A 13,335-nucleotide genomic window follows, 5' to 3' on the forward strand; every position below is an offset into this window, starting at 1 on the left:
CAGTTTATCCTACATACATGGTTTTATTTAGCTATTAATGCTAACCAATATAATCTGGAATCTAAACAGTAAGCTGTGCTCTTTCAGTCCGAGTCCCGAGTTCGGACTTAAGCAAATGCTTAAACATAGTGTTCAGACTTAAAGAAATTATAAATTAAAATTGTTTATCCGAAATGGCGGCTGCCAACATGGAGAAGGGGGAGCTGATGAGCCAGGTGAAGCAGCAGATCGCCCTGGCCAACGCCCAGGAGATGCTCTCGAAGATGACGGAGAAGTGCTTCAAGAAGTGCATCCAGAAGCCGGGAAAAACACTGGACACCAACGAGCAGAGGTGCATTTCGCAGTGCATGGATCGCTTCATGGACGCCTGGAATCTGGTGTCCCGCACCTATGGCAATCGCCTGCAAAGGGAGCAGTACAGGACCATGGACACTGTGGAGATGAGCAACTAGAAGCCGAGTTCCGGTCACCCTGTAATTAAAACCGAATTTATTTTGTTCTTGATCCAGTCTCAACTCAATTTTGAGTCGTTTTTAATCGGTTGAAAGTCAACCCTTTTCTGGAAGCTTTTCGCTGCGATCGGCGATAGCCAGCTGATTATATAGAATGCAACTGCAAGTGAAGACCCTCCTGAGGGTTGGGGGTTGTCTTTGGGTATAACCCCATAGCCGTCAGCTTGATATGTGCACTTTTCCTGATCGTTATCGTGTTTGGAATGGTCTCGTTAGCTAACGGATGAGCAAGTGCTCGGCTCACTGGCCCAAATGCAATTTGCACGGAGACGCTGGTTTCCCAAGCACTGAAAAGTGTAGTTTCGAGACCACTCTAATCCATTGCAGCATTTTCTGCAATATGCAAATTCATCTCAATTTTCTTGCCAATTATTTAGTTTTTATTAGCTATTGCTAACAATGTAAGAAAATGATATTGATAAAGGGATGGGTATATTCGCAAATGCATTTTGAAATTTTATAGAGCGATTATATGGTTACAAAAAGATTAATAGTTTTTAAATATTTTAAATTACTAATTTTATTATTAAATATTAATACGATATATTTTATTTGGATGGGCTTTTAACTGAAAAATCTCTTTATTGAATTGAAATTGAATTTGTTCTATATTTTATTTTGATAATAATATTTTTGTGGAGATTTTCATTTCGTAGGCTTTTCGATTGAAGTGAGTACTAGGCCTTAGAAATAAAAAAAATTTGGAATATTCGCCACATTATCATAGCTAATAATCTTATTCGGAACTCAGATCTAATAACCTTGCGAAACAGGCCTAAGGTCTTGAGCAAAATCTAAGACCCCCTGATAGGTAAACCGTTTTAAGGCCACTTAAATCAAAATTAACATGACTGTATGCATTTTTGTTGGTGGCCCAAGTTAAACAACTAGACCTCGTAGAGGAGCTATTAAAATTCGATGATATCAGTGCTGGCGAACGTACGGACATGGCAATTTTCGGCAATTTTAGTGGGTGCAGGTGACCCCGTGCACTGGTCGAAAAAATGCTGCAAGTAATTCAAAATTTATAAAAAAAAAAACAAAAAATCAAAAATAATAAAAATGCAAAAGATAAAATGCGAATTCGTGGCCGAACTTATTGGCTCGAATACCAGAGGTAACAAAATCCAACATGGGATTTTTCCTCAACTAGGTACATTCGAAGCCACACAAGTTACGATAAGAGTGCGGGCCAAAACACTGCTAAATGGTGGAGTCCGGAGCTTGCCGCCCAAAGCTTTCTATCATTCTAAAAATAGTAATAACGCCCACCTGTCCCGCCCCTCCCGAAATCAACAACAACAACAACAGCAAGTGCCCCGGGGTTTTGAGTAATCATTGCAAGAATACGGGTACGATAAGTGCTGAGACGGCCCGTTATCTGAACAACTAATCGGAAATGTTGGGCCGCCGAGGGACGTTGGGTGGTGGTGGGGGTTTCACATGGGTTGGTAGGTGGCTTCACCCCCGAGGGAGAAAAGGGGGTGGGTTATGGCAGCCGTTACACTATCGCCCGCAGGTCTACAACGCTCGACATTGCCGACCGCGCAAGGTGAGCCGAGATAAAGGCCTGCTGACAGCGCCATTATGCGTCCGGATTGGAAAGATTAGAGAGATTATAAATGCGGTCCGAAGAGCTTTCTAAAGACAATGAAATCGCTTATCAAGATCCTAGAAGTTATTGTTATTTGCAATGAGTTGTTAATCATTGTAATTTCATGTTCTGATGGTTTATATTTTACAGGATGTGACTCTTAAGAAAATATATGGTAAAAACGTAGTTTTCCTTATGTTTATTATCATATTGTAAAGTGTATAAGTTTATATATTACAAGTTAATTATAAATTATAATTATAACTTATAATCCTATATTCTAGAAATAGGATGCTAACGTCTAAGTATTTCGCATATCAGTTATTTATAATTATATCTATAGCTATATAATTTTCAATAAAAATAGAATAGAAGTAACTTTTGTTATTTTAAACTTCTTAGATCGTCACTTGTTTTGTTCGTCTACACCAGCAAAGTATTTCCGATTCCATTATCGGACATATGTAAGACCCAAGAACCGTTCTGTTTTGGTTAGTGTTTAATTTATTTAAAATACTTGTACTTTACAATTTTCTTTACACATTCCACTTGAGATTACTTACTTGTTTTTCAACCAAACTGTAAAGTATAAAAGGCGAGAAATTGGGCCAGGCCCGTTGCATTTTCTTCAATGTGCTTTTAAAATGCAAGTTGGTAAGTGAGATATAAATTAATTAATTAAACGAATATTTCATCCCTGCTTTATTTTTCAGTAAAAGTCCTTTGGGCTTTTCTGTGGATCATTCCTCAGGCCCTGGCAAAGGATCCGTGCGCAGGGCAATCGTTTGGATCCAGAGCAGTCGACCCCGAAGATCCCCGTTCCTATTATCTCTGCCTGGGTTTCCTTGGTCAGATAAAGAATACATGCAGTACTGGATATTTGTTTAATGGTCAAACGCAGGGATGTGTAATTACTAACCAGACAAGCGTAACATCTCCTAATGACCAAAGGGAAAAAAAGGATAAATCCGAAGTTAACATCAAACAAACTGTGAACGTGGATAGACCAGTTATATTCAACATCTTCGGAAACTTTAATTTTTTTGCAAGTCTATGGGGCGGATCCCAAGATACGACTCCGTCTCCCCCGAAAACCAGACCAATTGCTCATCTGCAATTATTGGAGGACGCTGGGGAAGCTCAACTTTTGTCTGCCCCAAGCCCCTCTGATGATTCTCTAATCAGTTTTACTGATAATTCTGAGTCCACATCCTCAACCGAATCTTCACCTGATAGTTCTACGGATGCTGATATTTCGAGTTCATCCACTGAGGAAAGTATTTCTGGTTTCGATAGTCCCTTGTCCACTGAACCATCAATAAGTCCGTCAGAAGAAAGTAGCTCCGAAGGTTCAGTAACGACGGAAATTTATCAAGAAGCGATCATTTCAAGTTCGGAAAATCCGTCAACAGAATCTGAACCGGAAAGTTCGACCCAGGAAATTATCTCAAGCTCAGAAAATTCGTTCTCCACGGAATCAACCCCAGCTGAATCTGAGTCGGAAAGTTCAAGCTCTGAAATTATATCATCCACAGAAGCTTCCTTAGAAGATTTAATCTTGAATTCGGAAAGTCCTTCGACGGAAATTTCGTCAAGCTCAGACAATCCGGAAACATCGACAGAAGCAACGGACGGTTCATCCTCAACTGAATCCTTAACAGAAAGTTCCTCACAAGATAGTAGCCCAAGCACTGAAAGTCCTTTGTCCACAGAAGCTTCCTTAGAAGATATTATCCTAAATTCGGAAAGTCCTTTGTCTACAGAATCATCAATAGAGATTTCCTCTAGCTCAGACAATCCGGAATCATCGACAGAAGCGACGGACGGTTCATCCTCAACTGAATCCTTACCAGAAAGTTCATCGCAAGATAGTAGCCCAAACACTGAAAGTCCTTTGTCTACAGAAGCTTCCTTAGAAGATATTATCCTAAGTTCGGAAAGTCCTTTGTCTACAGAATCATCAACAGAGAATATTTCCAGCTCGGACGTTTCCTCAAGCTCAGAGAATCCGGAATCATCAACTGAATCTTCATCAGAAAGTTCCACGCAAGAAAGCAGCTCGTCCACAGAAGCTTCCTTAGAAGATATAATCGTAAGCTCAGGAAGTCCTTTGTCTACAGAGTCATCAACTGAGATCGATTCAAGCTCAGAAAGCTCCTCAACAGAATCAGCTTCGGAGAGTTCCACCGAAGAAAATAGTTCAAGTTCGGAAGGTCCTTTATCTACAGAGAATTCTCTGGAAGATATAGTTTTGAGTTCCCCAAGTCCTCAGTCCACAGAATCATCAACAGGTGCGACAGGAGAAGGTGATTCAAGCTCTGATATCCCGACGTCCACAGAACTCGGAGCGGAAAGCTCTACTGCAGAGAGTCTTTTAAGCTCAACAGGTACTACTGATATAGAAACGCCACCTTCAACAGCTCCATCACTGGAAAGTTCGACGGAAGAGAATATTTCCAGCACTGAAAGTTCTTCCCCAGATAGTCCAACGTCTTCTCCTGAAAGCTCCACTGAGGAGAGTTCAACGACCGCAGGTCCTGTTATAAGCACAACTGCGCAGGATAGGGGATCTGAAGATAATGACTTTGTAAAAGTGGAAAGCACCTCATCGACAGAGTCATCTCCACAAAGCTCGACAGAGGAAGATGTAAGTAGTACTCAGAGTCTCTTGACCACTGAAGCTACATCAGAAACTACCACGGATCAAGGGATTTCATCAACATCAGAAACTACCACGGATCAAGGGATTTTATCAACATCAGAAACTACCACGGATCAAGGGATTTTATCAACATCAGAACCTCCACCTGGCACCACAGAGAAAGACGGTGATTCCGGAAACAGTGGATCCGAAAGCGGTATCTCAACAGAACCTTCTCCAAAAAGCTCGACGGAGGGAGATATTTTCAGCTCAGAAAATCCCTTGACCACAGAACCCACATTACAAACTACAACTAAAGAAAATATTGATAGTTCTGAAAAGTCATCCACAAGTTCGACTCCATGTATCACGGTTCCAACTACACAAAGTTCTACAAAGATTCCATCAACCTCAGATCCCTCACCAGGCACAACAGAAAAAGATGGTGACTCCGGAAACAGTGGATCCGAAAGCGGTATCTCAACAGAGCCACCTCCACAAAGCTCGACGGAGGGAAATATTTCCAGTTCCGAAAGTCCCTTAACGACGGAACTCACATCAGAAACTACAACTGAGAAAAATAATGATAGTTCTGAAGAGCCATCCACAAGTTCGACTCCCTGTACTACGGTTCCAACTACACGAAGTTCTACCAAGATTTCATCAACCTCAGATCCCTCACCAGGCACTACAGAGAAAGACGGTGACTCCGGAAACAGTGGGTCTACAGAGCCATCTCCAAAAAGCTCTACTGAGGAAAATATTTCCAGTTCCGAAAGTCCCTTAACCACCGAACCTTCCTCAAAATCTACAACTGAGGAAAACAATGATAGTTCTGAAGAGCCTTCCACACAAAGTTCTACGCAGACTTCAACGACCTTGGATCCCTCGCCAGATACCACAGAGAAAGACGGTGACTCCGGAAACAGTGGATCGGAAAGTGGTATCTCAACAGAGCCGTCTCCAAAAAGCTCGACGACTCCATGCACCACGGTTCCATCTACAAAAAGTTCTACAAAGATTCCAGAGATTACATCGACGTTAGTTCCATCGCCAGATACCACAGATAAAGACGGAGACTCAGGAAACAATGGATCCGAAAGCGGTACCTCAACAGAGCCATCACCACAAAGCTCGACGGAGGGAAATATTTCCAGCTCTGAAAATCCGTTGTCTACGGAACCAACTGAACCATCTGAACCAACGTCCAGTACGACTCCATGCACGACGGTTTCAACTCCACAGAGTTCAACAGAACTTCCCCTCAGTACTTCCACCATTAGTACAACACCGTGCACCACCGTTCCGAGGGCAGAAAGTTCGACACAGGGTAATATCGCTAGCACTTCAACTCTGGAACCCGAAAAAACTGATTGCAGCAACTTGCCCAATGGAGTCTTTCTAAGGGACGCCCAGTCGTGCAATAAATACTATGTATGTCTGAATGGCAAACCGATTCCCGGCCATTGTCCCAGAAATCTGAATTTCGACATCAAGAGGAAGGTCTGCAATTTCCCTAGTCTAGTAGACTGCGCATACGAAGAGAATCTGGAAGCTGTGACGAAGAAACCCTCGAACATATCGACTCCTGACTGCACATTGTCAAGAAATGGCGCATACTTTAGGGATCCAAAGTCATGCAGTAAATTCTATATTTGCGCCAATGGACGGGCTATTTCTCGACAGTGTCCGAGGGGTCTACACTTTGACTTGAAGTCAAACTTTTGCAATTACCCAAGCCTCGTTCAGTGCTCAATAGACGAGGTCCAGGAAGACAGTCATCCAGCATTAGTTGCCGAAGGATTACCGGATTGCAGCAAAGTGGAAGAGGATACAAGATTCGGCGACGTCAAGCAGCATAATAAGTTCTATGTTTGCCTAAAGGGCAAGGCTGTCTTGCATTACTGCAGTCCAGGAAATTGGTTCGACCTCCGAAGTCAGAAATGCGTCGATCAGCGACTGGCTAAGGTGAAATAACCAATTGAGCTTTTAGTCTTAGTGACATGATCTTTAATCTAATTATAGGAATTTGGTGATAGGGTTTATTTTCTTATATATATATAATAGGTGAATGGGAAACATTACTTGTATAGGTACACATTATTCTAGAGTGGTTACTGACTTAAAAGTTACAAGCAGACTCTAGTACCTCAAGCCAGTTGAATTACTCAATCTGCTTAGGATTTATTAAACGAATAAAGTACTTACTAACTATCTAAAGATTGCATTCACACTCCCTTAAATCCCTTAAATTGCAATCCAAATGAGTCGAGAGTGTTTTTAGTCTAAAGAAAATCTATAAGTTTTTCTCTGAGCTGCTCTGTTGGCTAAAAAGCAAAGAAGAAGTCCGAAAAGAGATTAAAAGCCAAGCCGACTGTCCATTATAATTCTAGCCAGCTATCTTGGTGCATTTTCTTATGGCAAAGGCTAGACAGCCGCTAATTTCTTTGTGCGGCGGAAGTGACGCCGGCCACAAAGTTATCCCATTTAAATTTAATTACGAGATAAACGCATGTTCCTGGTGTTTCTGACGTAGGCTCTTAGGGAGCGTGCTAGCTCCAGTTACCTTAAAGCCCCGACTCCGTCTACACTTCGTCTCCGGCTATAATTAAATTGTCCAAGAATCAGGGGGTGGAGTGGGAGGGGAGGAGTTTCTATGGGTGGCCCTGGCAGACTGACAGGCACTTTGCGTCACTGTCGTGCGGCGACAAATTACAGGACACGGCTCCTTTTGCGCGCCAACTCATCGATAGTTGAATTGTGGGGTGGTGCTGCCTCGAAATCGATTTGATTCCGAGGCAAGTCCAGACAGCAGACGCACAAGTCTCATGTTACACTTGCCATCTGATAAGAGCTCACGACACCACCCACCCATTTTTCAGCGGCATTTTAGCGAGCGTTTGAACAGGGGAAATGCAGACATGGTAAAGAAAATCGGTGTGTCTGATAAAACAGAGACAAGGAGTATTGCAGTAAGATGTTCCTGTTTTAAATTTGAGTACAGTTGGTTAGGCTCTAAAAATTATAAGTTACTAGAGTTCCAACTGTGTTACTTTTAAAATAGATTGGTTACTTTTTTTAACTATGTAAATAATTCGAAGCCATAAGATAATAAAAATTGTTTCTACTACGGGCTACAATAATGTACCTTTAAATAAACTTCATCAGTTTGATAACTGCTTTTATACGACACTGTTACTGAATTTGTTATGCAACTAGAAATTGTTTTGTTTTTTTTTTTATGTTTTGAATGCGATATAGAACTAGCGACACAATTAAGATTGATTACACAAATGCACTTTTTACTTGTAATTGTGAAAAAGATCCAGCATTTATTTTAACACATAAGCTATTTATATTTTACATATATTGAATATATATAATAAATAAGAGACTTTTAGTGAAGAATCCCCAATTCCATTCTGAATAAAAGTTGGTCCCTAATAGGGCGCCAAATTTAAGTACAGTGAACTGTGGCTAAACTAAAACAAGAGCCCCAAGGTAAGGGAGAAAGTCAAAGAGAGCAAAGTAGGGGGAGTTTCGCAATGTGTGCTGAGAGAGCGAAAGAGCATGCCTCAGGGGTGGTTGGCTTTGGGTGGCAGGTTTTTTTCTACCACCAAAGGCGCCGGCATCAGTTCGCCTTCAACTTTGCTCCGCTCCGGTTGCCACAATGATTCGCTTGAAAGATATGTGCACCCCCATTGCGTTGAAAATATAAACAAATACAACCGAAGGAATATATCTTGTGCTATAAAGTGATTTCATAGTGATTGTTAGACAGGCAAAAAACTTTTTCCTGCTTTGAATTAAAAAACCAAGCTGTCCACCCTTTTTTGGAGTCTCAGTGGAGCTGTCTAGCCGTCCCGCTCGCACACGGCTTGGCAATCGATAAGCTTAACAGCGGCGCTGTCCACTTGCTGGACGCTGTTAGCCTTAACCGTTAGCTCCCAACAGCGAGTGTTTGGAGGTAAAAGTTTAAGGCGAGACGCCAAAATAATCGAAAACGAACGAGTCACAGTCGCAGTTGAAACGTTGAGTGAGGAGCTTTTCGTCGCGCAACCCGCAAAATATATATATAAAATATACTATCGAAAATTGAACTTAATATTCAATATATACAAATGTTGAACAGCTTGTGTGTTGTATAAATACCCACTGAATCATTGCACAATAACAAGTGCACGGTTCATTTGTGGATTTTAAGTGATCAATTTCTATTGTGTGAGTAGTTCAATATAGTTTGCAGAACATCAGGCGATTAATTGAAAGGATGCTGCCAAGAACTTTATGGAATTATCAATAAACAACGCGAGCCAAGTGCATAATAAATTGAGTTACAGGTCGTAAAAAAGCCAAAAAGAACGAGTATTGCGGATGGGCACCGCTTTCAGAGGACCAGAAAAGCGGGAACGGTAACGGCAACGGGAATAGGCACAGGAACAGGATCGGGGGTTGCTGCTACCGTACTCCCTGTCCTGTGTTGAGGTCATTTGCACTCATTTGTCGCGAGGCCCGAAAAGGGGGTGGATTTTGGCTCGCCGGTTAATCTCATTCATCAGAGAGCCGCAAAACGGAGCCGTCAAGTTGAGTTTTACACATTTTACGCCCCCGATTGCGAGTACTACGAACGAGTAGTATTCTGGTGCTCTCTTTGGCGAGAGAGCACAAGGACTTCTGTTAATGCTGTTGTCTCGCTCGCTCGCACGGCGGAGTGGTGCGGTGCGGTGTGGTCGATGGCGAAGGTCCTTCACGCATATCCCTGGCATAAATGCATAGGTGTGCGTGTGCAGGAGTACATACTATAGCAGCAGGCGAATGTGTGAAAGTAGTGCCATCGAAAACGGACACACAAACACTCACACACACTCTCGCATGCCAGGGTCAGGTCAGGAAGTGTGGTAATGGAGGATTATTCTGTTGCTTTCCCCACTTTCCCACCGTTTTGGATTTTCTAATTTATATTTTTTGTTCGACCAGGTCTTAGCCAAGGCTCCCCGACAGGTGATTTATTTGTGTCCGCACTCCATAAAGCCCAATAGTGCTCGCTGCCTCGAACTGTAATCCCAGCCACCACTCGAGGGACCCATATAAAAACAGTCAGGATTCCCTATAATCCCTGTGCAATATAATAACTCTGATTTCATAAAAAAATTTAATTTCAAATATATAAACTTTAAAGATCCCCTAAGCAGGGTTTGTACTAACTTAAGAAATATTACTAGAATAAATAAGGATAGAGAAACTACAAAATTAAGGAAGATTTCACCAATTTCTAATTAAGTTTTCTGTGCCACAAAGTGCTGATGAATTTTGTACAAGAAAGTGGAACTCTTTTAACATAAACTTCCTTGATTTAAATTTCGTTTTTAGATAAACTATTGAGTTATACATAGCTGTAAGGGTTAAACAGATTTATAGAGAAACTTTTACAAATGCAATTTATTTTTAATAGCTTCTCATTAACAATATAACAGAAATTCGAGCTAAAGAAAATTCTAGATTTGTTAATTGGCACCGTAAAGCGAGATAATGCTGCTGGGCTGTTGCGGTGGACACGCCACTCCGAGGCGCTGGACCAGCCGAGCGTATTAATCATTAGCCTGACCTCGACCCTTTCGAACCAACCCTTGAACAACCCCCCTTTTACCCACCGAATCAGAAAACAAGTTGATGGGGCTGTCAGCTTATGTGCTGCGCTGGGCACAAATGAGAAAACTGCCAACGGCTAAACATAAAAATAAATAAATAAATTTGATTGCGATTGCGGTTTCTTGTCTGGTCTTGGACATGGCCATGGACATAAACGTGGTCGCCCCGGGCTCGCCCCCGCCATTAATCTGTCAGTGGGATTTGGCCCGAAAGGCAAATCGAGGGCTTTGATTTTTTCGTACTTCGGCTTCCGATTGCTCTCGTCATCATTGTGGCCGCTTTTTGCGTCTTGGGATTGTCTCAGCTGTCACTCGTTAGGGTTTCTTGTCAACACCCGTCCCCTAAGCCAAGTCCTCGGCCCCAAACTTACCAGAAGTCTGGCACTTTCACGGTTTTTCATCGCAATCGCCATGGCAGCACAATCTCATGATTTGGCACTTTTGGAGCTTAAGGAAATGGGCATCATGAGTGGCAGAGCGAAGGGTTTTGTTAGCACTCCATTGAAGCCATTTGTGAGGTTCGACGGAAAAAAGTGGGAGGAATCGTAAAAAGAAAACAAGAATACATAGTTTAATTTAAAATCCCATATTTCACAAAGTTCAATTTAAATGCACGGAACAATTGGGGAACCATATTTTAGTCGTATCATGGAAAACCCATAAAAGGACTAAATGCAGCAGAAAATGCTCTCAAAAATACACGCAAACTTGCCTTGCTAAGCGAAAGCGACGTCCAAAACAATGCGGCCTTCTCCTTGGCCCTCCGAAAGTAAAAAGCCCTTCTTGCGTCTGAAATTACTCATTCGCCGTGGAGCACGACTGCACTCACACATAGTGACGTGCTTCTGTTCCTGCCCCCGTTGTTGTTGCAATCGCTGTTGGCAGCTCGGTTCCGTTTCCAGCAGACAAATAGACATGCCCCGTGCAGACGTGAGTCAGACGCGGTCGGAGACTGGCGGACACGGACGAGAATGCCAACCCGGACGGACAGGGAAATAAACGGACACTGGCGGACGGGGACGGACAGGGCGGACAGACAGGGAAAAGCGGTTGGCAAACATGCATGCACCAAGAAAAAAAATCATATTCATCAGGGTTCAGGAATTTGACAAAAATTTCCAATTATAAAGTTATTTTACTTAATTAAAAAAATTAAAATAAAATAAAATGTAAACCTTAAAAAAATACAAACAGATTTTGTGAAATCTCATAAAGTAATTTTAGGATTAATAGTTTTATAAATAGGTTTGTTAAAAATACTACTTATTCAGTGAAATATAATAATTTGGTAATTTCTCAGATATTTCATTTTAATGTATTTAATATGGTGTAAGCAAAAATTGTTTACTTTTTTCATGGTGTATGCGGGTGGTGAAAAAAATTCGAAATCCGTTCGCATTCGTTGGCTGGTGTTGGCGAAGTGTTGCCAACATAAAACACTCCGCCGCCATAACGTAATTTCTTTTGTTTATAACGTCCTGCAGTTAATACATTTGCATTGTGTGCGATGTGTGCTGCCGAGGTGTCGGTGAATGCTCCCACACGATTTCAGCCCCAGGACAACAGCAGCAGCAGCAACAACAACAACAACCCGACAAAGGGTGTCCCTATCCCGATCCCTTCGAAACTCCCCCATTTCGACCATTGTTTGTTACTGCTTTTACCGCCCCCACTGCCAATGTTTTCCTCCCTACCGCTTTCGCCGTATTTACTGAAAGCCAAAGTGAGCGTTTTTTGTGTGCTTTTAACGCGCTGCCCAAAATGGTTCAGGTGTGGAGTGAACAGGATTTTATGTCATGCATTGTGCATAAATATTTATAATGTACCTACTCGTATGCAAAAGTCCGACTAAAAAGTGCTGAAGCATACCATAAATTATCTTAATCTGTTTTCGAATTGCATAATTTAATATAAAGGCGGTAGGCGAGAGTTTAAAGAGTTTTTTCCCTAAAAAACATCGTATTTGACCGCCATTTGGACCCCAAAAAGTTCCATTCTTATTATCTCTTTATCCATAACCTTTTGTTTTTCCATCCTACTAGCAAAACTCCATAGAATATCGTAAACATTAGGGCATCAAAATCAAACAAAAGAAAATATGGCCGGAATAGGGAAAAAAATCCCAACGAATGTGGGCTCCAAAGTGATTTGACGAGGAAACCCCACAGGGCCATTAATTGTGGTGTGTCGCCTAATTTCTCTTCACAGTTACGTTGTGTTTGCCATTTTGGCCATAGTTTCAGCTGTTGTTACTGTTATTGTTCCTGTGACTGTGCGACTGTGACTGCTGGCCATGTTTCCAGGGAGCGACCAAAGCGGCTTTTGTTGCGTTGCAGCCTTCTTTGTGTCGAACAGCTAGTGCTGGTAATTTATGCGGCTTCCCAGACCCACTCCCCATTTCACTATGGAACCCAGCCGAATGGCAGCCGAATTCCATTTAGCCAGGTCAAAATTATTCGCTTCGATTCGTATTTTCCGAATTTTGTAAATTAGAGGGCAATCAAAGCGTAAACTTTTATTTCTCGTTCGCTGGAAAAGCGCACACGAAATTGGTCGTCGCTAACAGGCAAAATGTATCCTCTAATGTCCCTTCGATAGCGATTTTCTCAACTGCCCAGAAAATTGGTTGCCATGGAGGCCAGGACAAAACAAAAAAGAGTAGCAGCGTAGCAGCCATGGAAATACATGTTCGCCTGGCACATCCAGTGCTCCCAAAATCCACACCACCACCTCCTTTTATGTGTGCAAGTGTGAATATTAGGTCACATACATGTGTGTGTGTGCGATTTTCCTGAAAAGCGAATCGCCGTAGCTGGATTTCCTCGGTTGGGTATTTTATTAATTGTCGTTTTCCTTGCCCAACATTTCGTTGCTTGTCCCTAATTGTTTGGTGTTTAGTGGAAAGTTTCGGTTCCAAAGCATCGGGCTTTAATCACTAAA

At 42.0% G+C, this 13,335-nt stretch overlaps 2 protein-coding genes across 2 annotated transcripts; both read left to right on the forward strand.

Annotated features, from left to right (window-relative positions):
- The first annotated feature begins 76 nt into the window (after nucleotides 1-76).
- On the forward strand, nucleotides 77-520 carry Tim13. Its single transcript, XM_017136907.3, has one exon. The coding sequence runs from the start codon at nucleotides 174-176 to the stop codon at nucleotides 450-452; it is 279 nt and encodes a 92-aa protein (XP_016992396.2). The 5' UTR covers nucleotides 77-173; the 3' UTR covers nucleotides 453-520.
- A 2,224-nt stretch (nucleotides 521-2,744) lies between these two features.
- Muc68D (Mucin 68D) lies at nucleotides 2,745-6,924 on the forward strand. Its single transcript, XM_070215712.1, has 2 exons — nucleotides 2,745-2,760; nucleotides 2,820-6,924. The coding sequence occupies exons 1-2, from the start codon at nucleotides 2,751-2,753 to the stop codon at nucleotides 6,722-6,724; spliced, it is 3,915 nt and encodes a 1,304-aa protein (XP_070071813.1). The 5' UTR covers nucleotides 2,745-2,750; the 3' UTR covers nucleotides 6,725-6,924.
- Nucleotides 6,925-13,335: the final 6,411 nt, after the last annotated feature.

The sequence above is a fragment of the Drosophila takahashii genome, chromosome 3L (genome assembly GCF_030179915.1).
Source record: "Drosophila takahashii strain IR98-3 E-12201 chromosome 3L, DtakHiC1v2, whole genome shotgun sequence".
Classification (NCBI taxonomy): Eukaryota; Metazoa; Arthropoda; class Insecta; order Diptera; family Drosophilidae; genus Drosophila; species Drosophila takahashii.